The following is a 26156-nucleotide window of genomic DNA, read 5'->3' as shown; positions in this document are numbered from 1 at the left end:
CAGAAAAAAAATTGAAAATCAAATAATATTTTTCGAGTTTCAATCCATATATTAATAATAGAGAACGCATTCCATAAGCTCGTGGCAAACGTGCTATATCCATATCCGTATAAAACAGATGATCCAATCAAACTTATGGAAATCAATGTTATTTGTCAATGGTGCCGTACTATAACGCCCTAGCCATTACCATACCATAGCCAACCAATTGGTTTTTGGGTTTTCGCCATATTCATAACCTACAATAAATATTTGAGTTGGTAAATTTATTAACTTTTTGCATATTATAGTGTAAACAGACAACAATTTCAATGCCAACTGAGTAAACCAGTTAATATGCTACCCTGTAACAAAAAGAGTCTAAATTTTAATCAACACAAAAGGGGCATTTGCTAATTGTTGCTGACAGAGCAATTCACACGATTTACTACATTATGTATTGTTATACTCAGCTGAGCAGAGCTCATAGAGTATATTAATTTTGTTCGCATAACGGTACCCCGTAACGGCATAAATTAATCGAGATAGATATAGACTTCTATATATCAAAATGACCTGGGCGAAAAAAAGGAAATTCATTTAGCCATGTCCGTCCGTCCGGCTGCCTGTCCGTAAACACGATTACTTGAGTAAATTTTGAGGTATTTAAATGAAATTTGGTATGTAAGTTCCTGGGCACTCATCTCAGATCACTATTTAAAACAAATGAAATCGGACTATAACGCGCCCACTTTTTCGATATCGAAAATTTCGAAAAACCGAAGAAGTGCGATAATTCATTACCAAAGACGGATAAGGCAATGAAACTTGGTAGGTGGGTTGACCTTATGACGTAGAAAAGAAAATTAGTCAAATTTTGGACAATGGGCGTAGCACTGCCCGCTTTTAGAAGAAGGTAATTTAAAAGTTTTGCAAGCTGTAATTTGGCAGTCGTTGAAGATATCATGATGAGATTTGGCAGGAACGTTACCCCTATTACTATACGTGTGCTAAATAAAAATTAGCAAAATCGGATGACACTCCCACTTAAAAAAAAAAAACTTTTAAAAGTCGAATTTTAACAAAAAATTTAGTATCTAAAATTATGTCAGCATTCAACCCCAGTAATGATATGGTGCAATAAAATACAAAAATAAAAGAAAATTTCCAAATGGGCGTGGCTCCGCCCTGTGAAAATGGGCGATATAGGTTGAAGCCACGCCCAGTTTTTATACACAGTCGACCGTCTGTCCTTCCGCTCTGCCCTTAACACGGTAACTTGAGCAAAAATCGATATATCTTTACTAAACTTAGTTCACGTACTTACCTGAACTCACTTTATCTTGGTATAAAAAATGGCCGAAATCCGACTATGACCACGCCCACTTTTCCGATATCGAAAATTACGAAAAATGAAAGAAATTCCATAATTCTATACCAAATATGAAAAAAGAGATGAAACATGGTAATTGGATTGGTTTATTGACGCAAAATATAACTTTAGAAAAAACCTTGTAAAATGGGTGTGACACCTACCATATTAAGTAGAAGAAAATGAAAAAGTTCTACAGGGCGAAATCAAAAGCCCTTGGAATCATGGCAGGAATACTGTTCGTGGAATTATATATATAAATAAATTAGCGGTACCCGACAGATGATGTTCTGGGTCACCCTGGTCCACATTTTAGTCGATATCTCGAAAACGCCTTCACATATACAACTAAGGGCCACTCCCTTTTAAAACCCGCATTAATACCTTTAATACCCATATCGTACAAACACATTCTAGAGTCACCCCTGGTCCACCTTTATGGCGATTTCTCGAAAAGGCGTCCACCCTTAGAATTATGGCCTCCCTTCATTTTCCTACATGATAATTTTCCTCTATTTTATCTCCAAAGCTCTCAGCTGAGTATGTAATGTTCGGTTACAGCCGCACTTAGCCTTCTTTACTTCTTTTGTATACGTTTTGACTAAGTGACTTATTATTTGTGGAATTTGTTTGTAATTTCTTGCGTTTTCTTCTTTTTTATGAAAATGCCAAAGCTTTTTAGGTTAAGGCAGCAATAACTGATGCCAATTGATATGGTTAAGCAAAACTATCGTTATGACAAAGTCAATTTTACCAGGCCCTATAGCCTTTAAGACATACACGTACGTATTTTCCGAGTTCGCCTGTAACTTTGACAAAAAATGGAAAAACCTAAGATGTAAATTTGAAAAATTGTATTTATTAAAAAAATAGTAATTTAATAAAAAAAAAACATTTCGCACTACTGCTAATTTTTTTAGTGGTAGTACTGAATAATTATTTCCACACAATTATTTTTTTCAGTCCTCACTAAATATTTTTGGCAAAAAGCATGGAATTGACTTTAAACTATCCAAAAAAAACTTTAAATTCTAGTGGACATTAAAATTGAGTACTGTGCCTAGATATGGTGTCAATATATTGTTTTAATATAGTCAAATGTTAAGATTGTTTTACACGTTTTTGAAGTCACACAAAATTTTCAAAATTTTATAATTTATCGTATACTTTAGATTAAAGAAAAAACGCAAAACGTGGCTAATTGAACTTTTAGATTTTTAAAGGAAGAGTGTGACCAAAAAAATTCTAAATATTTCGAAAAAATGTTTATTTCATTAAAAAATTTAAACCGTATTACGGGTTTTCAATTATTAATTTGAAAATAGGAACATTTTTAATATTCGAAATGTTTTTAATCCTTGAAATATATGAACAAAGATTGGAACGTAGATGTGTGCGGATTTTAAATACGATTTTTATAAAAAAAAACACTAAAAATCTGAAAAAATTCCAGTGAAATAAAATAAAAAATAATGGTAGTAACAAATCAAATTAATTTGAATAAATTGAAAAAAATTTAATTTAAGTGAAATTAAATAAAACTTTTTTAGACGTAAATTAATTCACGCTAAAATAAATTTAACGAAATGAATTGAAATTCAGCGAAAAAAACATTGAGTGGCAAATGAAACTAATTACAGCTAATTTGAAGTAAATACTGAAATTTTTAAAATTACATAAATAAAAAAAAATAAATAAGTGAAAATTAAACTAAATTGAGTGCTTTTAAATCAAATTTAAATCGAAAATTATGATTAATTAACAATAGAACATATTATTGAAAGCGTTAATGTAAAATAGTGCTCAGCTCTTACTTACTTACTAAGGTTAGGTTAGGTTAGGTTGAACTGGCCGGTCCGTGGGGACGTCACATAGACTGAATGAGTCCAAAGTTTTACAAGAATTTTGTTAAGTGACCCTATCAAAAACCAGTACCTATGTTAAATACCAAATAACTCCGTCCTATTAGAAACTTTCTAGGACCTATGCCACTTGCTGCTTCTAGATCTGACAGCTGTATCGCTCCTAATAGCTGGAGTCTTTGCTTGGCCAGCGCAATGCACGAGCACAAAATGTGCTTGGACGTTTCCTCTTCCAACCCGCACTTCCTACATCTGCTATCATTGACCAGGCCATATTTAAAGGCATGTGTGTGCAGTCAGAATACCCGTCATGAGTCTATAATCCTCTCTTTTTAATTATAGGAGTAACTTTGTTAGTCTAAGGCTGTAAAGCCTACACATGATTTTCGAACCTTAACAGCCCCGTGCTGGGGTCCACGCCTTTCTCGCTTGGTGGAATTATGTACAACTCCCTCCTCTTAGTCTTGCCCAATCTATTTGGAACGTCGGAGCTTTGAAGGATGCGCCATTTCTACTTTATTTACTTAATTGGTGCTTGACAGGCGTAGCTGCGGCGTTTAGTACGCTGGACTATGTTGATGTCTGCGGTAAGCTCGTACAGCTCATCGTTAAATCGTCTTCGGTACTCACCGTTGTAAACGCGTAGAGGTTAGTAAATTGTTCGAAGAACTTTTCTCTCGAACACTCCCAGAGCCGTCTCATCTGATGTTGTCTTGGTCCATGCTTCTGCACCATATAGCAGGACGGTTACAATTAGCGACGTGTAGAGCATGACTTTCGGTTGCCGAGAGGAGACTTTACCTTTCAATTGCCTACCTAGTCCAAAGTAGCATTCATGGACAAGAGTGATTCTTCGCCAGAATTCAGAGCTGATGCTGTTGTTTTTGTTAATGATGATTCCTTAATAAACGAAGCCTTTTACTATTTCGAAATTATCGCTGCCAACAGTGGCGTGGTGGCCAAGGTGCAAATGCGCTGACTCTTTGTTTAGTAACAGAGGGTATTTGGTTTTGTCCTCTTTCAATTTGGAGTTATCAGACTTATTGGCGCCACATTGGTCATTGGTTAAGTTCTGCACCTAGTATAATTTTTTCCAGCATCGAATTAAAGAAATCTCACGGTAGGTGGTCACCCTGTCAGTGTACACATGAGTTAAGTGCTGGAAACTTTCTTACAACTGATTCGAAATTTCCAGTAAGATTTCATCCTGATCTAGGGCCGGGTATCTCATTGCAACGTCCTAATTGTTATGCTGTATTATAGTTAAAAGGGGGACTCATGTAACCGTATAAATGCCTTATAAAGTGTGTAAACGTATAAATTTATCTAGTTTACGCACGAGCTGTCAAATTTTGTATGAAAAATCATTTACACAATTTATATAAATTTACGCGCACATTTCATTGTGTAAACGCGGTAAACTCAAAGGAATGCAACCTTGCAGACATTACAGACGGCATTTTCATCAAAAATCTCCAACATCAGCAAGTAAAGGCGTTTTAGTTTTGATTTTTCACTTAATCTTGGTATTTTTTAATTTGTATAACAATGAAAAAAAATTTTTTTTGGAAATAATACAGCTGAAAAACAATCAAGTTTATCAAGAGTATTACTAGGTGCGTTCATATAACCGCGTGTGTAAATGGATATAATTTTACACCTTATAAGTTTATATGTTATCATGAGTCCCCCTAAAGTTTCTTAAAAATGTTGCATTAAACTACTCGAACTCATAAATCTCACTAGAAATAGCATGCCCGTCGTAAAATATTAGCACATACTTTTAGGCTGAATGCTTGTCAACAAAACAGGGCCCGTATTACGGTTTATGATAAGTGACTGAAAACCATTTTCACCTGGATGATAACTATGCAACTATCAAACTTTTTCTAAAAATTATGGCCCGTAATCATAGTCGCTGACTAAAATACCCTTTAGTTAAAATCTTGCATAAATTAAAAATGGGATTTAAAATTTTGGTCTGTAATAGACATATTAAACATAGTTTGCAGCTAAAATAAGCATGACAGGGTATCCGCATGAAAAAAAGGCATTGATTAGCGCTATGAAGAAATTTTTTAGGAGTTATAAAAGTTCACCCTGTTCTTACAACCGTGGTTACTTGACTCCACGTAAAAAAATGGTAATTTTTTACTTGATAAAAACTCTTACTATACTACAAAATTGTCAAAGGAATACCTGAAAACGCGTTTTGATCATAATCCGGTGGCGGATAATTATCATTCAATTCTATTTAAAAGTTATTAGCAAACGTGTTTTGTAAAAATTCGCTGTTTTTTATCAGCCGTCAATTTAAAATTGAGTGCACAATCTTTTAATTGAACATGAACATACTTATTTAAAGAAAATTTACTTAATTTCGTTCTTAAAAAATTATTTAAATCTCACATAAACGAATAAAGCGGATTTGGGCTACTTAAAGCAAGGGAAGCAACAAGGCTATTCACACATACACTCGTATTCATGTTGAATAGTTTATATAGTTTGTAAGAATGTTGTAAAGAAAAGTTGTTGGCATTAAAACAAATGTGACGGCCAAAATGATACAAACCTTAAAAGTTAGGTTGCCCTAACCGTTAAAGCCGTTTAATTTAATAGACCCGAATAGGGATATGTCTAACCTCGATACTAATAAGTATGCAGCACATTCAATGAAAATCAGGTTAAATCAAAATTAGATTTGTCTTCGCAAAGTCAGCATAAATAAAGTGAGTTTAGTATATTTTCCATAGGAAAGAAGTGACCTAGAATGTTGAGCCATTGTACATGGACCTGCAAAGTGTAAGTCTCTTTTACATTAGAAAATCATTGAACTCAAGTCGATCATGACATAGACGAAGAGGGTGTCAAAGGAGAGAAGTAATACAACAGCGACTGTATCAAGCGGTCCTTAAAATTTTTGTTGCTAATTCTTGTTGTATTGCGTGTTTTATTTCACGCTTTCTTTTAAGAGGAATTGGCAAATGTAAAGGGGAATAGAAGACACAAAAGGAAATGCCAGCAGAATTCAATTCAAGAATTCTGTAATGTAATTCAATAATTAGAAGTCGGAAATAAGAAATTGTTCTTTTATTAATAGATATTCACAAAAAACCGAATAATTATCATCAAACGGCTGCGAAACTGGTGGAAATTGTATCAGCGCAAAAAGCCTTTTTTGTTAAATCTTTTCTGTGTACAACAATATCACCGAACCGCAAACACAACCACATGAAAGTCTTAAACTTTTTTTTTGCGAAAATATCTTGACAGAGTAAAAGTATTACTTTGCCGCGTTCGGATTATTGTTTCCGAAATTAAAACGCGTTCATTTGACACCTCTCCCTAAATTTTTTGACATGTATTAAAAATCGACGCCTGTGGTAAATAATTCCTTCCATTGAATATTTATTTCTAAATTTAATGTCAAAATCAGTATAGGATGCTACTTTTTTCTCAAAACTAAACTATCAAAATATCAAAACTCACAAATATCTATGAATGCTGAATAGTCTTAATTAAAGATTTCGCATATGTGGAGCCAAGTAACCATCGCACATTTTAAAATTGTTTAATTTTCGTCAGAAACATATTAATACGTATTCTAGGTATAATAAATTAGTTCCTGACGTATATTTGCTTGTCGGGGAAGCCTTTTTTCACTTCCATTGAAGTTCATCGCGTTTAAAAAAAAAATTGTAATTCATTTTGAACCATGTTTAAACCAATAAGACTCTATTTTATTTCGACTATGACTACGGGCCTATAAGTTCACTTATGTCATTAAGCCGATCCACCATTTCAGAGCTATTGTGATTTAAAAAACAAGTTTGGATCACGGATCGTAAAAGGTAATACGGGCTAGAGCTAGATTCTTGGCTATAGATATTTTTATTGAACTAAAAAAAAAGCAAGAAGTCTAGGGATCATCTAAATTGAAAGGACTAAATTTCAAGTGTTGTTCAATTTGGGACTGATTTAATAATTCAATTGAGCATATCCACCAGTGATATTCTTTTCATTTATTATACGTATCCTGCCACAAATCTGTATATTTACGTAAAGCTTGGCTCACGAGTTTGACTGGCTAGTACTTAAATTGGTTGTTCCAAAAAATACTCAATAACATCTGTAACGATCGATAAAACTACAACGTATTCAAAAAATTTTCTAAAGCAGTTAATAAAAATATCCACAATATTCTCTGTTTTTTTCTTACTTATCAAGTTCTCGAAAAATTACTAATAAGTTATTTCCTACAGATTTTGCACTGGACGTCAATATTTGCCAAAAAATCAGCACGACTTCACATTATAACAAGTAAACAAAACCAAATTAATTTTTATAAAATTTTCTGTTATTAATTTGCTTCGTTTTTTTATACGCAGGTGAACTTTAAACAATGCATTTGTCCATACGCAATGCAGGAAGAACTATTTCATAATCAACAACGAAGAAGAGGTCAACGCGATATTTTATACACAAGAGGGAGGAAGTTAATACACATGCACATGCGCACTCACACACTCCCCAACGAATATATTTAGGGCTTTACTGAGATTACAATAGCCTAGTAATCTTAAGGCATAAGCATAATAAAAAACAAATCAACAAACTAAAACGAAGAAGAAGACGAAGAAAAAGCAAAAGCAAATAAAACTAGCGCTTGTGTTCTGATTTTATTAAAGCGCCTGATTACAACCGGAAATCGCAGACTCATACTCACACACATTTAGAGCACGCGCCCACACATACGCAAAATAAAGGGAGCAAGCTATACAAAGAGAAATAATTGTTTTTGTCGATCGCTACTCCTGCACGCTTTCAATAATTAATTACAACTACAAGTGCAAATAAAATCAAAAACATCGCCAGAATTACGCTCCAATAATGTTGAAGTCACATTGGGGTAGCGTCGATGGCTGCTGCCGCCGTCTTAACTTCGACAATGTAAAAGCTAGCACGCTTATTACTTTTTGCCTCTGGGCGCTACTCAGCAGCTGTGCTTTACACACACAAGCACAACGTTTGACTGGACGACGTGATCGCCCTCTAAATACGCCTAGAGAATATAAGAAAACACATCCATGTGAACGTTCCTCATGCTACCCAGCAACGGGTAATTTATTGATAGGACGTGAGGATCGTCTGAGCGCCTCTTCCACCTGTGGCCTACATGTACCCGAACGCTTTTGTATTCTCTCGCATTTACAAGATAAAAAATGTTTCTTGTGCGATACACGTGAAGAGACACGCAATGATCCTTATAAAAATCATCGTGTAGGTCAAATTATTTATAAAACAAAACCAGGTACAAATATACCAACTTGGTGGCAATCGGAGAATGGTAAAGAGAATGTCACGATACAATTGGATTTGGAAGCAGAATTTCATTTTACACATTTGATTATACAATTTACTACTTTTCGGCCGGCAGCCATGTTGATTGAACGTTCGTTTGATTTTGGACAAACTTGGCATGTTTATCGTTACTTTGCTTACGATTGCGCCGAATCCTTTCCCGGTATACCCACTGTGCTGCGTAATATTACCGATGTGATGTGCACATCACGCTATTCCAATGTTGAACCATCGCGCAATGGCGAGGTGATCTTTCGTGTGTTGCCGCCTAATATCAATGTAACCGATCCATACGCTACGCATGTACAAAATATGTTGAAGATGACAAATTTGCGCATAAATTTCACTAAACTGCATAAGCTGGGTGATAATCTGCTGGATAATCGCTTGGAGATGGAAGAGAAATACTATTATGGGATAAGTAATATGGTGGTGCGCGGCTCGTGCTCTTGTTATGGTCATGCCTCACAGTGCTTACCGTTGGATGGCTCTGAGTCGTCTGAATATGATATGGTGCATGGACGCTGTCAGTGCACACACAACACCAAAGGTTTAAATTGCGAAACTTGCGAAGACTTCTTCAACGATTTACCCTGGAAACCCGCGTTTGGCAAGCAAACGAATGCCTGCAAAAAATGTGAGTGTAACGATCATGCGGTGAGCTGTCACTTTGATGAGAATGTATTCGAACAATCTGGACGCATATCGGGTGGTGTATGCGATAATTGCATGCATAATACGGAAGGACAACATTGTGAGGAGTGTATGCCCTTCTTTTATCGTGATCCCACACAAGATATACGCAGCCCGGAAGTGTGCAGACCCTGCAATTGCCATTTGCATGGCGCTTTAGATGAGGGCATTTGCGATTCGGTGAGTGATCCTGAGAATGGCATAGAAGCGGGCGCTTGCCATTGCAAGGCAAATGTAAAAGGACGACAATGTGATATGTGTAAAGATGGCTATTGGCGTTTGTTACCTGAAAATCCTGAAGGTTGTGAATCGTGCACCTGCAATACGCTTGGCACTGTTGATAACTCCGGCTGTAATATGTATACCGGCGAATGTACTTGCAAGCGTTTGGTCGTCGGCAAAGATTGCAATCAATGTGCACCCCAAACATATGGGCTCTCCGAGTCAGAGGATGGTTGTACGTTATGCGCTTGTGATGTAGGCGGTTCGTATGATAATTTCTGTGATGTTATAACAGGACAATGTCGTTGTCGTCCACACATGATGGGGCGCAATTGCTCGCAACCAAAACAAAATTATTACATACCAACATTGCAAGTGGTACATGATGTTGAGTCTGCGGATGTGTGCATATCACGTGGTACGAATGGTAATTGTTCGATTGTACCCTATCAACCATTGCCTGATCGAATGCCTGATTGGACAGGCATTGGTTTTACGCGCGCGCCTGAAAATTCTGAATTTATTATAACTGTAGATGATATACCAAATTCGATGCCCTATGATGTGGTGATACGTTATCAGACTACATCACGCGATGATTGGGAAGATGCTTATATAACCTTGGTGCGTTTGGATGAAGTAGATCCCAATGGCATTTGCGCGCAATTTGTGCAACCCGGTTCGAGCGTCTATGAAACACGTGTACCATTCAGTTTGCCCGAGCGTGATCGTCAAGTGGTTGCGTTACGCAATGTATGTTTGGAGGCGAATAAGGTATATAAATTCAAGATACACTTCGAGCGTCGTCGGCACAATGAAGACAACCCTACAGCAACGATTATGATCGATTCACTCACGCTCATACCGCGCATTGAAGTGACATCTGTTTTTTCGGGTTCTCCTGTCGCCGATATGCGTCGACGCGAATATATACAAATGGGTTGCAATCAATCATTGTATGACATACGCTATAATACGATTGTTGATGAACGTTGTAAGTTGTTGCAAGATTTTGCAAGCACAGAAATACATGATGGCGCTAGCATGTGTAATTGTAATCCCACAGGCGCGCTTAGTAAAGAATGTGATCCGCATGGTGGTTTTTGTCAATGTAAAGCGAATATTGTGGGCAGGCAGTGTGATCAATGTGCGCCAGGCACTTATGGCTTTGGTCCGGAGGGTTGCAAGGCATGCGATTGTAATAGCATTGGCTCGAAGGACAACAACTGTGATCTCATAACGGGGCAATGCGCTTGTCATCCGAACACATATGGACGTGAATGCGATCAGTGTCAGCCAGGCTATTGGAATTTCCCTAATTGTCAAGTGTGCGAATGTAATGGACATGCACAGCAATGTGATGCGCGCACTGGACAATGTATCAATTGTTTGGATTTCACCAGCGGTTATGCTTGCGACGCCTGCTTGGAAGGCTACTATGGCAATCCCTTCTTAGGTAGTGAAATAGGCTGTCGCGCTTGTCGTTGTCCCGACACTGTTGCCAGCGGTAATACTCATGCTGATGGCTGTTCGCTAGATACGCGCAATAATAATATGATTTGTCACTGTAAGGAGGGTTACGATGGTACGCGCTGTGAGCTGTGTGCTGATAATTATTTTGGTGATGCTGAGACACCTGGTGGTGCGTGCGAGAAATGCGATTGTAGCAATAATATCGATTTGTATGATACAGGCAATTGCGATCGACACACTGGAGAGTGCAAGAAGTGCCTCTACGATACCACAGGTCAGCACTGTGAACTCTGTCGCGATGGTTATTTCGGTGATGCATTACAACAAAATTGTGTTCCGTGCGATTGTGACTTTTTGGGCACAAATAAAACGATACTGCATTGTGATCGTTTTACTGGTCAGTGCCCGTGCTTGCCCAACGTGCATGGGCTACGTTGTGATGAGTGCGCAGTGAATCATTGGAAGATTGCTTCCGGTGAAGGTTGTGAGGCATGCGAGTGTGATCCAATTGGCGCTTTATCCGAGCAGTGCAATCGTTACACAGGCCAGTGTGAATGCCGTGATGGTTTTGGTGGACGCGCTTGTAATCAATGTCAGTCTAACTACTGGGGTAATCCGAATGAGAAATGTCAGCCATGTGAATGCGATCCCTATGGATCGGCAGACTTCCAATGTGATCGTGAGACTGGACAATGTGTGTGTCATGAAGGTATGGGCGGTTATAAGTGTAATGAATGCGCGCGTGGCTATCAAGGCCGCTTCCCACATTGTGCACCATGTGGTGAATGTTTCAATAATTGGGATTTGATTTTGCATGGCTTGGAAGATGCTACGGCAGAGGCTATACAACGTGCTAAAGAGATCAAATTGATAGGCGCTACCGGTGCTTATACGGCAGAGTTTAGCACATTGGATAAGAAATTGCAAAATATACGCGACTTGCTACAAAATACAACTGTAAGCTTGCAAGATATTGATGCGCTGGATAAAAAGGGCGCTGAGCTTAAACAAAAACTGCAGGCCTCACACAGCAAGCTAGTGGATACTGAAGAAAATTTGGAGAACATTTACTCCTCCTTGAGTTTGTCCACTGTTGAATTGGATGCATTGCGTAATCAGAGCGAATTGGTTAAGAAATTATCCAAAGAGTTGAAAGAAAATGGCATACAACTACAAGAGTCCAATATAGAGGGCGCGCTGAATTTAACGCGCAATGCTTTCGAGCGTGTGCTAGATCTGTCTGCGGTAAAAAATGAAGCTGAAGATTATGCTTCAAATACAGATCGTAATTGTAAGCGCGTCGAAACGCTAGCAAATAAAATGAAAGACGAACACGATACAATTACAGCGAATGATGGCATCATTAGCGAATATCGTGCCGAGCTCGGCACGCTTACAGCGCTCATACCCGGCTTAAATAATGAGGTGTGCGATAAAAGTGGCGATCCTTGTGATTCGCTATGCGGTGGCGCTGGTTGTGGCTCATGCGGCGGTTTATCATGCGAACATGGTGCATTAACGCGCACTGAAAAAGCACTTAAGGTTGCAAAAGATACCGAACAAATAATTAAAGATAAAAAAGATGCGTCAGATCAAACTATACGTTCGCTCTTCCAAGCTAAGGTAAATGCTTCAGAGGGTTATCAGAAGGCAAAGAGCGCATATGAAGATGCGGAGCGCTATTTGAATCGAACCAATGACAACATCAAGAAAGGTGAGGCAATAATTGAGCAATTAACTAGCTTTCTCAACAACAACACGGCGCTGCCAAGCGAAAGTCGTGATATAGCACAGCAAACGTTGAAGCTCGATCTCAAGCTAGATCCCCAAGAGATACAAGTGTTGGGTGGTAAAATTAATGATGCTGTTAGTTCGCTGAAAAATGTTGAATCGATTATTTATAATACGCGTGGAGATTTAGCGCGCGTTAATGATTTACAAGCTAAAGCGAACGCTACCAAAGAAACTGCTAATGAAATCTTGGATACTGCTAATGCTGTAGTGAAAAATCTCGATGATGCTGATGCGTCACAATTGAAAGCTAAAGATGCCATATCACAAGCAAATGTTAATATTGAGTTGGCAGCACGTGATTTAGATCAAATCGATTTGGAAACTAGCGATGCTGAAGCGCCCGCGAATGCGACAGCAGCACAAGTGGAAGATTTGGCCAAACAAGTTAGTCGCATACAAAAGAATATACTGAAGAATGAGTTAGATGCTAAAGAGATAAAGAAGGAAGCTAATGCGGTGAAGGATGCCGCTATGAAAGCTCGCGAAATTTCAAATCAATTGCATTCGGCTACTAAATCGGTTAATCAAACGCTAAGTGAGCGCGCACGCGATTCAGAAAGCGCACGTGAACGCGCCAAACAATTGTTGCAACGCGCTTCCAAGCTAACTGTTGACACGAATGATAAGTTGAGTCAATTGCAATTGATGCAAGATATATATTTGGAAAAGAATAACACCTTACAGAAATTACAAGATGAATTGAAGCCATTGAATGATGAGCTAACTCTATCGCTGCAGAAAATACAAGAACATGCCGACCGCTATAGATTGTGTACGGGCTAAAAATGCGGTACGGGTGGCATAATTAGAATTTAGCATTTATTTAGTGTATCGTTTGTGCAACTGCAACATTGTTGTGGCGTTCTTAGCATTTATACCTAAAAAAACAAATATTAGTCTTTGATAACTGCATGAATAATTTCCTTTTTTTGCGCCATAAAAATTTAAGTAGAAATTCGATCACTCTAACGCCAGTGTTTTAAATGCTCAGTAAATTAACGTATGTTGTAACTTTTCAAATTTTATTTCACTGCTATATATATGTATGTAATCTGCAGTTGCCTTTTCAAGCCATATTAAAGAACAAAATAAATATTATTAATTTTAATTAAAAAATAACAATATAAATGTTGTAAGAAAATGTTATGTTTTATATGAAATATACTAGCTGTTTGTATGTGTATGTATATTTTACTATATGTTAGTTCATTTAAGAAAGAAAAAACACATTTCTAAGAAATAGCATACAAAAAGCAATACCTAAATACATAATCATAAGCATTAGCATTTGAGAAACTTCAAGTATATACGAATACCTACATACAAAACCGATAAGAAACCGATTGTGTCTCGAAAATATTAATAAATTATATGCCTTAATGACTTTATGCTACGATTTTTTCTTACTGTGAGTTTTAATTCACTACTATAATATTTTTTGTTGTAATAACTAAGTGTAACTTTTTTTGTATTAATGTATTGAGCCAATAAAAAAATAGTTTAAAACTCAATTGTGCGTTATTTATATTTATTTCGAGGCTTCTGGTAACCTTTTGACCTTAAACAGATTGAAATTGTGTGCAAAAGTATTTGTTTTAAGAAGCATTAGAGACCGGTTCTTGAAACACAAGCCGAGGTTATTTGACGACATTGTCATTAACATATACCGGCGGCTTCGTTCACACAAAGACGATAAAATACGATCCCGATAAAAATTTTTTATTATCTTTAAACTTCAACTTCGACCCAACTAGTTGCAAAAAAAATTCGGAATGATCCCAAAATGTCTCCTTTTCATCCTAAATTATCTCGAAATCATGCCGAAATGATCTTCAAATATTCCTGAAATGGTATCGAATTGGAGCCTTGAAATAATTCAGAAAGCAATACCGAAATGATCCAGAAATAGTTCCTGAATGATTCTAGCAAAATCCCGAAATGTAAAATACATTGCTCTAAAATGGTTCCTAAATAGTCCCGAAATCAGACCGATAACAATACCAAAATAGCCACGAAGTGATCTGAGAGGAGTTCCGTTAAAATATCCAAATAGACTCAAATGGTATTCAAAATTATCTACAATAGTCCCGAAATGATCAAAGTGGGCGGAGATCGAAATAAATTTATCCATCTGGCCTAAATTGGACAGTGCAGCATCAATCAATCCTCAATTCGAGTATATCATTATCTGTGCAGAAAGAGTTTTTCTGATTATTAAGACATACCACAAGGACTCCCTTTGGACTGTGATCCATCATAACCTTAAGCACAAGTGGTAGATGAGCCTTGGTGAGGCCAATAATTGCAGCAGTCTGCCTGCCATCCAGTTCTGACCAGAATGGATCGCCCTCCTATAAGAGGTAGTTTCGCCCAGCGGAGTACAGGAGCAAACTAGAGGCGGCCAGCACTCGACGTCCAGTTCAGTTGGTCTAAGCAGGGCCGTAGAGAGAAAATCCGGGCCTGGGACTAAACAATTTACGGGCCCCCTATAAAAAATCCACTAATACATTTGATTAACTTGAATTAATGACGTCATGAATCATTATTGATGGATTACATCAAAAAAAAATTTTGCCACATCAACTAAATAATTTTTGGACTAAGAGCTGACAATAAAATTAACACAGAATATTTACTATTTATACTATTTTACTGTAACGTAGAAATAAAATTCTCTTTTAACATCCATATATTGTTTCAAATAATCTGTTCTAGTTATTTGGTAACATTTTAATACAAAAAAAAAATAAATGTAAGGCGCGATAACCTCCGAAGAGATTTTTAGCCGAGCTTCTCTTCCAATTTGCGTCGTGCACCTTTTTAATTTTTCCTACAAATTGGCGGGACGGGACCTACTTGTTTTATGCCGACTCCGAACGGCATCTGCGAGGCAGAAGAATTTTCACTGAAAGCTTTTCATGGCAGAAATACACTCGGAGTGCTTGCCAAACTAATTAAAAAACCTTATTTCTAAAATTTTGATGTCGCTTTGCCCGGGGTGTGGACCCAGGGCATTCGGTTTGGTAGGCGGAGCACGCTACCATCACACCACGGTGGCCGCCGTTTACATTTTAATACACTTCTGATAAATTTTATGATTATAAGTTTTAATTATTCAATATAGAAAGTTCGGATATCAAAGAGTGGCTTTACTTGCTTTTTTCGCTGCAAAATGTTTATAATAATATCAAAATTTAACTGTCTTGCCAAAACGGATTCAACACAAATCGTGGCAAGTTCTTAAACTCGCTCTTGGGATGAACACGATCTATGAAAGTTTTTGATTCTTGAAAGGACGCTGAAGGAACGTTCTGCACTAGCTACAGCGACAGGTATAGTGCAAAAGATACGTAAAGCAACACAAATGTTGGGGAAAATCGTATACAGATTTTAAACATATGTAGATGGCATTTAGCAATTCCAATGGTGAGAGACATTTATCAAAATTTGCTTCGTAAATGTGTTTCAAGTGAATTATTTCGCATTCTAAGCTTTGAGTAATTTCCGACTTGTATTTTTCGACAAATTTTGCTACGCTCGCCCGAACCGTAATTTAATCCATGTCTTCAAATTGCCACAAAAAGGAAAACGTCTCGCTCAAATTTCTCATAGCTGCAAATCGTTCAGTAATGCCAGTGATTACCGAATCAACGATCACCAGGAATGTATTGTTTTTAAAATCAGACTCTCAATCATCCGTAATCATCTTATTTAAATTATCTTCAGAACGTTTTTTGGGTTTTCTCTTTCGGATGTCCGGAAACTATGGCGATATATTCAATTGAATGGCAACTGTTTTGCGTTCGTTTAAAATTGTTTCCCATTGGTTCCTGATCAACTTCATATCAGATAATAAGGCATCTAGATGTCTGACCCCAACATCTATGGTGGGGTCTCTAGCTTGGAGGACCAGGTTTCTTTCATTAATGGTAGTCAGTATTTTGAACCAAATTAAGGACAGCAAGATACATACTTGTTGATGTACTTGAGAATGCCGGTAACATCGCCGTATGCTTGCGCAGTCAAATTTGGCTTTTGGATTAAAGACTATGAAGAGAGCTCGGTACATTTTTTTTGATGATGTCCCATCGTTGTGGAGTGCTGCTGAAAATAGTAAAACATTTTTGTACAACTCCGAAGAAAGTAATTGCAGCCGTACAACATTCTGCAGCATCAACACCACATAAATTGAGACTGTGGGTTGCACAAGGCGAGTAATCAGCTTTCGACTTTTTGCCGAAAATGTGCCGTAGTGCTCCGTTGTAAGCTACTTTTACCCTTGTGCACGAAAATCTTTTAGTTGGATTTCATGTTTACCTAGAGTATGGCAAATTAGATCAGCGATTTTCTGACCAGTTTATTGGTTACAATTCACGAAAGCCAAAAACTGTTCTTGAATTGTAATATTTGTTGCTTTCGAATTGAAATGGAGTTAGCGCAAAATGAACGTAGTCAACCTCACTAGCATCAGGCATAACATCAACGATAATAGCAAAATACTTGGCTTTCGTGCCTTGATCTAATATAGTTTCCCTCACGTGATGTGCACAAATTTCTATAAACTCGTTCTGAATGTCTGGGGAAAGATAGTGAACTTGTAAACGTTTGTGCTGCTGTTGTGAAATCCTAACTTTCTCCAAATGATCTCTAAGTATCGGATCATAATGGCTTATGAGACCTGAGATGCCCAAAAAATGTCCATCGTTTCGTTCACCAAGATATATACCTTCGCCTTGAAAGCTAGACCTCTTTCACCCAAAAATAAAATAGTGTCCAAAATTCTATATAAAATTTCTTTCCACTTTTGAGTTTCAGTGATTATATATCCGACAGGACAACAAATTTTAGGTCGATTTAAAGTATTGGTGCTTAACAGACGACATGGTAGGCAATAAAAATCATTGCTACTGGCACTCCACACTAACCAGTCATGCTCCACTTTCTCTCCGTTTGGCAAGATTCTGTTTAACAACGAGGTAGGAAATGCCTCGTCATGATAATCACGTGGAAAAATAACAGGGAATTTTTGATGACCTCGACGAATTATTTCGTTGACTTCTTCAGATCGCAAAAACTCATTATTCACGGTCCCGATATCGAAGTCGTTTAAATAATCTGGACTTTGATACAAAGTTCGTGGTATTTTTGGAAGACATTTTGAAGATGTACCTTCATCAGTGTCACCACGAAAACTTTACGATTTCGAATTCATGTAAACATACAATTTTGTTTGATGTTTTTATTGTCTCCTCAGGCCCAGGCAAAAAGTCATTATCAATATTCGTTGCTTTTGAAATTCGGCTTAAAATTTGCACATGGAACAACTAAAGACTTTCCTGAATAAAAAAAAATTTTTTAGGATCTCTAAATAGCGGGCCGCCTGAGAAACACATTTTTGCTTGATGTTTTTATTGTCTCCTCAGGTCCAGGCAAAAACTCATTATCAATATTCGTTGCTTTTGAAATTCGGCTTAAAATTTGCACATGGAACCACTAAAGACTCTCCTGAATTAAAAAAAATGTCTTAGTACCTCTAAATCGCGGGCCCCCTGAGAAACCCTGGGCCCGGGGGGAATCCCCCATCCCCCCCCTCTCGTCATGGTTCTAAGTATTACGGTGTACCAAATGAATTTTGTCTCAAAATAATTTCACGCAAACGCAAGCAAGTTCAGGCACTCTCAGACTATCCTCGATAGTATCACAGTTGAACTCAGTGTTTGCGTTGTCCCTTAGCTATCCGAGGCGATTGTAAATTCCTGAATTCACTGAATAGCATGCCATCCACTGCATAGGGCAGCTTGAACTTGCAGTTTCATCGAGCTCCTTACCGAAAACCCGAACACCAATATTCACTACCAACTTCGACACATGCCTGAACCAATGAGCTAGTTTACTACACCAGATGAGTGCCAGTCCTTTCTCAGGGCAATAACTAAAGTGAGGCTTGCATAGGGGACAGTTTTAGTTACTATAGAAATCCTGCGATAAAGTTGAAATGTCTAAAAATGTTTGAGTATTCAAAGTTAGAAATCCCATAGCCCGATGCTTCCCTGTAACAGTTAAGTGTAATAACCATCTACAGCCTTAAAAGAGCTACGATGGCCAAATAACTAAGAACCATAGCTGGTGTTATGCCTAAGTGCGCGCCTTCAGTGACAATCTAAAGAAAGTCTGTTATAAAGATGGCCAGTGTTTGCGATATGAGACTACTGTTAAGATACAATATTGGCTAGTAAATATAGGTCTCGAGTTTCGAAGTCATCAAAGGGACTCACCACAATGTTCGGTCTGTGTTTTTCGGAAAACTCCTAAAACCTTTGAGGGACGAAGTTTTTATTTATTCACAAATTGCTGTGCGACAGTACTTCATGGCGGCGGAGGTTGAAAAATTTAACGACGCATCGGCAAACGCAAGTGCTTCCCGCAATGGTAGTACACGTGCTTTATGTTTTGAATAGAGGCCAAGCCGCCAACCATGAGAACTCATTCCACCACTTGATAATTTTCTTGCTGGATTGTGTACATTATCTTAGTCGGCAGTCTAATCTTGTGCATGAATAGTTAATTAACTTCTTGAGGATTGATGAAATTTCGCAGAAGGTTTCGAAACCAACTTCTAGCTTCTTATTTAGGAGTATCAACTTTATTATCTGAAGTCTGCGCGACAAAAACTACTCCTTTGTGGGTATTATCAATTAGGAGACCTTCCTGTCAGCGCAGCGGACGAACCATGAGTTAGGACTGAGAATCGAACCTCGTTCTGACCCGTTTTATGGTCTGTGGGCTCTGTGAAGTTGGGTATTTGCGTCGGCGATCTCTCAGGTTGCATACTCTAGGCAGCATGGGCTTTGAAATCATTGCTCTAGGGCAGATAGCATATCTCTCGATTTCGTGCTTTTGAAAAGGTTTGTCACGTCTGACGGTTTGGGCAGATATGGCCAGCATTTGGCATTACCCTACTATGCAAAAACATCTACATAATATTTTAACGAATTAAAGGAAATTTCGCTTATTCCAAACCTTCTGCTAACGTTCGAATCGCTAAACTATTGAATAAATAACTCCAATATTCAATAATGTAGAATGGTCTTTATTAGACTACTTTGAAAGTACAATAACACTTATACTTCACAACAAATAGCGTGCTTAAATCAAAACTGATTAGTCATGCCTCAGCTTGCGCTGCTTCTATGCTCTCGGTTTCCTCGTTCACCCATTTCTCCTAAGGTCTAGTAATTTCGTGAACTTCGTGCTTGGTTACCAGTCATATATATATTTGTAGTTTGTAGCCATATGCATGTGTGTATGTGAGTACTATTTCGGCTGATGATCACATGCGTTTGTGAGTATCTCTCCGCTGCCTTGTATGTGTGTGTATAATTGATGATTCATTTGTTAACGTACATACGAGTGGCTGCTTAGTATCTGCTTAGTGATGCTAGTATCGCTTAGTGATGGTAATATTCTTCACAATATTACATTTCAGTTCCTCATGTATGATATTTTAATTGAGCCTGAAAGTATGCATCATTTGTACAAAAGTAATTTATTTTCTTTACAGTAGAGCATCACGCAACAAATCTGCATCAAAATCATCACATCATTTCGATGAGAACTTTACAATGGCCAATGACAGAAATATGCCAGATACAGTTTTTGTTAATTCAGATAATATACAAATTGCATTGCAATCGTTCATAAATCGGCATCGTAGCTCTTTGCAAAAACTTTTAGATCAAAATCATAAGTTATCACAAAACAATTCAATGTTAAATGTACAATTGAATAATCAAGAAGGTACTATAATGGCGTTGAATGAAAAGTGAGTAATTTCTTTTTTGTAATAATTTTAAATATTATTTTTTTAAATTTTTTTTTTAGAATTGCTGCTGGTGCTAAAGAAATTGCCAAGTTTAAAGAAGAGCAAGCACGTCTCACGGAAAATAAAATGTTGTTGCGCTCTGAATTGATGGAATACAAAAAACGTTCTGGTGAATTAATGATACATTGCGAGAAAGAGTTGCAGGAACTACAGAAAAAAGTTGATAAATACGAAAATGAATTAAAGGAGCGCGATATTAAAGAGGTCGAACTAGAGGGCAAGGTATTCGAAAGTCGGAATGAAATATTGACTGTCTTTAAGCGCGGTTTCCATATCGTAAAAAAACGTTCAAGAATTTTTTTTCCCCATGTAAGCCAAAGTTTGAAGTTGTTTTATTTGAAAATATCCTTATCAATATTCACATTCTTTCAAAAAAAAATGTGTTCAATATGCGGTCTGCATACATCAATTGAAACATACAAGGATTTCTTGGATATATCTGCAAGGGTCCAAGATATGCTTCCAGTCGTATGGTTGCAGCACTCATCTCGGAAGCAACGTTATAAAGAAAATGAATAATAAAATAGGAAAATACTTATTGTGGCGAGTTTTAGCATCACAAGCTATTAGTAAATAAAGGCAAGCTGCCACTCTTGCGCACGTAAACAAATCAATCATCATTTACACACATAAATACAAGGCAACGGAGAGATACTCACAAACACATGTAATCATCAGCCGAAGTAGTACTCACGCATACACCCGCATATGGCTATAAGATAAACATAAACTACAAATATACATGTATATAGAAATTACCAAGTAGAAGATACAACTATTCTAGATAGCGAAACGTCTAGACCTTAGTAGAAACATGCAGACGAGGCAACAGAGAGTATAAAAGCCGCGCAAGCTGAGGCATGACTAATCAGTTTGATTTAAACACGCAATTAGTTGTGAAGTATAAGTGTTATTGTGAAGTACTCTCAAAGTAGTCTAATAAAGACCAATTAGCATTACTGAATTTTGGAGTTACTTATTCGACAATTTAGCGATTCGAACGTTTGCAGAAGGTTTCAAATAAGCGGATTTTCCCTAAATTCGTTACAGTATTTTCAATTTAAGAAAATTTAGTTTAGCTTAGAAGAGGAAAATTAAAAAATTTCGTGAGCATTTTTTTGTGATCTGGATACCGCGATTTAGCGTTAAACATTAGAGAGAAAAATTATTTTGAAAACATCGATTATTTTTTTATAGCTTGATGCAATTCGTATTGAATTGCAAACCAAGAATGATGAATGTGCTAGAAACAATGAAATGATCTCTACCATGGAAACTGAAATTAACGCCAGCAACCAGCAAATTCTGGAACTTCAGGTATGATTTTAAGTAGCTCTATATTTGAATTAAAATTTACTATTTTACCTTACAGAAATCTCTTACAAATCTTAGAGATGAATTGAAAGAGAAAGATGAGACCATTGACAAAGTACGCACGGAATATGCCGATTATAAAGCTGAGACTGAAGTAAGGATCGCATATGATTTTAAATTCGATTAGTTGCTTTATATTTTTGGTGTTTTTATTTCTAGAAAACGATTAGCAAAATGAAAGAGGTTCAGCAAATTTTTTATCCAAACGCTGCCAATCCTTTGCCGAGGGCACATGAAAGTGCTGAAATTCGCTCTACGGTAAAATCCAAATTCAAATATGTACATAAGTATATATTAGTGTGTGTAGGCAAAAAAGAGTCGATACAAAGAGCAAAAAAATTAAGCCAATCTATCTGCTTCAAAACACAAAAGACCTTTGTCCTAAAAACTAAGACAAAAAGTTTTCGTGTTTGGCGACTAGATTTGTTTTGACGTCAAACTTTCAAATCTCCATACATGTAGATGGTTTTAGCCTAATAGTGCCAACTAATTATAACCGAAAAGCAAGAGACTGACAGTGAGAACTAAAAGGCGCCGTATTCCTTGATCGGACTTCGTTGCATTTCCCTATCCTTTCAGCACCCTGCACTTATTTTGCTAGACTTGTCAAACGCTTTTGAGTCAACTAATGAAAGTTACCGAAGGACATAGGGAGACCATCTCTTAAAATGTGGACCTCTGTGGTTGGTACAGTACGGTTCAGGAATGGAATACCTAAGCTTCTTCTATTTAGCTTTTACATATCGAAGCTCCCTTCCCCACTCCAAATGACTGCACAATAACGGCAATGGGTCTGGGCCAAATCATAGATGAGATATACTTCAAAAACTGTTATCTTCTGAGTTTTTTTGCCTCGCCTTTTTTTATTATCAAAGACCTTCAATAACGACCATCTCCAGTATGTTCGTCTGTCTTTAAGGACACAACAGAAGGAAGCTTCACTTCGGTCAAAACATAGCGCTCAAAACGGTCTTTTTTGACGTCTCAACATCATTTACATAATGGCGTGAAACAACTCCCCATAAAGGAGCTAAACAAAATGCTGAAGTAACAATTTCTGTTAAATACTCAGAAAACTGGGGACATTTCCGTAAGCACTATGAAGACGTTCTGAATTCAAGAACTCAGTCGTGCAATGCTTAGCCTGATTAGCGAACAGTCGGTGAATTCTTATGTGAAGTTATGCCACGAAAAGTCCATTCAGCAGGGACGGAAAATAAATATTATTTTTTTTTCGGAGTCGAAAAAGTCGTGGTCAAAAAATTGTCCTAGGTGAAAATGTTTGAGTTCCCAGGTATCCCTATAGCAATATCATGTCGAATCATGCATCCTTTTTATTTTTCGAACTTTTTCCATAAAAGTCCACATATAAAAGTAAAATATGTATTTTTATTTTTTGAGTCCGATAGAACAAGTTAAACTCGGACTTTTAAAAACAAAAGTCCCGAAATAAATGTTAAATCAAGATTTTATTTTTTAAGGCCGAAATAAAAGTCCCGCTTGATAATAAAGAAACGGCTTATCTGAATTTTAAAAAAATTTATTTCGGATAAGCCGTTTTTTTGTTATCAAGCGGGACTTTTATTTCGGCCTTAAAAAATAAAAGTCTTGATTTAACTTTTAATTCGGGACTTTTACTTTTAAAAGTCCGAGTTTAACTAGTTTTATCGGACTCAAAAAATAAAAATACATATTTTACTTTTATATGTGGACTTTTATGGAAAAAGTTCGAAAAATAAAAAGGATGCATGATTCGACATGATATTGCTATAGGGATACCTGGGAACTCAAACATTTTCACCTAGGACAATTTTTTGACCACGACTTTTTCGACTCCGAAAAAAAATAATATTTATTTTCCGTCCCTGCTGAATGGACTTTTCGTGGCATAACTTCACATAAGAATTCACCGACTGTTCGCTAATCAGGCTAAGCATTGCACGACTGAGTTCTTGAATGCAGAACGTCTTCATAGTGCTTACGGAAATGTCCCCAGTTTTCTGAGTATTTAACAGAAATTAATTTTATTTATAAAAATCCGAAAATAATTTTTATCTTCATCCAAATATATTTAAAGTCCAAAATTAATAGTTTTGCAAGGACTTATATTATAAAAGGAATAACAGTTTCAGCCCCTGCCATTCAGAGTTCAATAACAAATGTTTGTAGAAGTGAAAAGCAGACTTCAATGGGAGTCGCGCGTCAGCCTGGGCTTCGATTCGGATATTGGAATTGGTTAAACTCCTACTTATACGGAATGAGCCCCGAAGTTCGTAAGAAATGTCCTGCATCTTATACTAGAGCTCTAGGGTCCAATCATTTAAAAACGGTTGTTGTTCTTGTATTAACGATAAAGACACTCCCCGAGGGTTTTGGGGAGCGTGTTTGTGTTGATGGTCCTTTGCTGGATATAGTACGTTCCGGTTAAAAGCGCCGTTAAGGTACCAACTAGCCCAACCATCTGGGGACGATTAATATGAGCGCATTAAACCTTCTAGGATTTATGATCCTGTCCGTGATATCACTGACATTTATCGAGGGAGGCGTATGATAGGCTGTAAGAGCCCTACGCAGATATGACATCGGACAATTTTGCAAGTCCGAATAGCAGATGACTGGTGATAGCTAGAACTGCTACCAAAGAGCTAACTTTGTACTTCACATTGTAGAGGTTTTCAGTCTGTTTTTTACGTCTCGATGTTAAGCTTTGATTACTAATATAACTTCAAAAAAATATATATATTCAGATTACGTGTGTTAGATAAGTACTGTTATTCCCAAATGTTAACTTCTAAATAATACTTTCCATACTTATTAATTAGCTACCCACCAGCGCTATTGTACAGCCGAGCCGTCAAAACAGAGCTACATTAAAACGCAGCTCTTCTACATCATCGTCAGATTCTGAGTCTGATAATGAATTATTAGTACGAGAAAGAATGGCACAAGCTAGAATTTTTGTAAGTATTTTTTTTTTTTGTTTTCTAATTCAAAATCTAAAAACTCTTGTACTGCTTTTCAAATAATAAAATTATCTGATTAAAAGTTACCAGGCTGAGTGAAAGAACGTGCTATCACAGCTTAGCAAACGTGTTTAAGAACATCAGATTGCAGATTATTCTTCAAAAGCTTTATCTCAGAATTCTCTGAAATTATGCCTTATTTCACAATTTGCTTCAAAAACTCTATATCTCGTTATTAATTCTATAAATGTTTGCCTTATCTCAAGGCGCCTTTGAATCAAATTTTCAAGTAAGTACTTGTTAAGTCAAGTTTTGCTTAGATGATTTCTGCTATATATTCCAATGTGGGCGTTCGCGTTCTCTCACCCAGTCACTGATAATTAATTTAATGTTTATTATAAATTTCTCAATACCACAGGATCAATTGAGAGCTAGCATTGACTATCCAGTTGGATTCGAAGGACGATCTACAGTAAGTTTAATTCTTTCTTACGTTTTTTTTAATTTCAAATATTAGAATCGAATTACGTTTATCTTTTAGTTATTATTAGAATTTTATTATATTATGTAAATGTATATTTTACATAATCGGTCTTGAAGACAACAATTTAATTTAATAATTTATTACTTACCGACCAGTAAAACTAAACATGCCATTAGTATTTTCATTTCAAACTCAGTGTTACATACTAATATATTCAAATCCCTTTTTAGGACATACCAGCTACACCAGAAAGCAGTCAACCACCCAGGAGAAAGCGATTTCGCCATTGAATCAACGCTCAAATAGAAAATAAGTTTTCTAAAAGTTCACCGCTACGTTTTAATTTTTCATTTTCATACATGAAGTATATTTTTAACATTTTTTAAGTTGATTATCAATCCTTGTACGTTGAATTTGAAGTTTTAAGTATCATGTACACATTTTTGTAAAAATATCCCATTAAACATTTTTACTAAATATCATTAAAATTTGAACTAAAACAAGTAAAGGTGTCTAAGTTCGGGTGTAACCGAACATTATATACTCAGCGTGAGCTTCAATTGTACATTTCATTTCAGAGAAATTACTTTTCTACATAACACGTGGCACCGCCCGTAAAAAAAAATGTCTCCCCATTTCCTCTTACAATAAAACTTTATAAGTGAAATATCATTGATTCAAAAATATTTTTTTGCTA

The 26156-nt window shown here is 36.8% G+C and overlaps 2 protein-coding genes across 10 annotated transcripts in view; both read left to right on the top strand.

Moving 5' to 3' along the window:
* LanB1 (laminin subunit beta-1) overlaps positions 1 to 14267 on the top strand; it is a 45864-nt gene extending 31597 nt beyond the window's left edge. For both annotated transcript variants that reach the window (XM_067768422.1, XM_067768421.1), the window contains exons 2-3: positions 7476 to 7533; positions 7602 to 14267. In XM_067768422.1, the coding sequence (XP_067624523.1) occupies positions 8104 to 13539 (5436 nt within the window). In that variant the 5' untranslated portion in view covers positions 7476 to 7533; positions 7602 to 8103 and the 3' untranslated portion in view covers positions 13540 to 14267. The remainder of the gene's footprint in view (positions 1 to 7475; positions 7534 to 7601) is intronic.
* Positions 1 to 25899, top strand: part of LOC137241140 (tropomyosin-1-like) — an 857608-nt gene extending 831709 nt beyond the window's left edge. For 7 of the 8 annotated variants that reach the window (XM_067768425.1, XM_067768430.1, XM_067768423.1 and 4 more), the window contains 8 exons: positions 20318 to 20578; positions 20638 to 20860; positions 21836 to 21955; positions 22011 to 22106; positions 22172 to 22270; positions 24835 to 24972; positions 25394 to 25447; positions 25690 to 25899. In XM_067768425.1, the coding sequence (XP_067624526.1) occupies positions 20318 to 20578; positions 20638 to 20860; positions 21836 to 21955; positions 22011 to 22106; positions 22172 to 22270; positions 24835 to 24972; positions 25394 to 25447; positions 25690 to 25749 (1051 nt within the window). In that variant the 3' untranslated portion in view covers positions 25750 to 25899. The remainder of the gene's footprint in view (positions 1 to 20317; positions 20579 to 20637; positions 20861 to 21835; positions 21956 to 22010; positions 22107 to 22171; positions 22271 to 24834; positions 24973 to 25393; positions 25448 to 25689) is intronic. The other variant, XM_067768429.1, reaches the window with a different exon arrangement.
* The last annotated feature ends 257 nt before the right edge of the window (positions 25900 to 26156 follow it).

This window comes from Eurosta solidaginis, chromosome 2 (genome assembly GCF_040869045.1).
Source record: "Eurosta solidaginis isolate ZX-2024a chromosome 2, ASM4086904v1, whole genome shotgun sequence".
Taxonomy (NCBI): Eukaryota; Metazoa; Arthropoda; class Insecta; order Diptera; family Tephritidae; genus Eurosta; species Eurosta solidaginis.
This window is presented reverse-complemented; position numbering and strand designations above follow the sequence as displayed.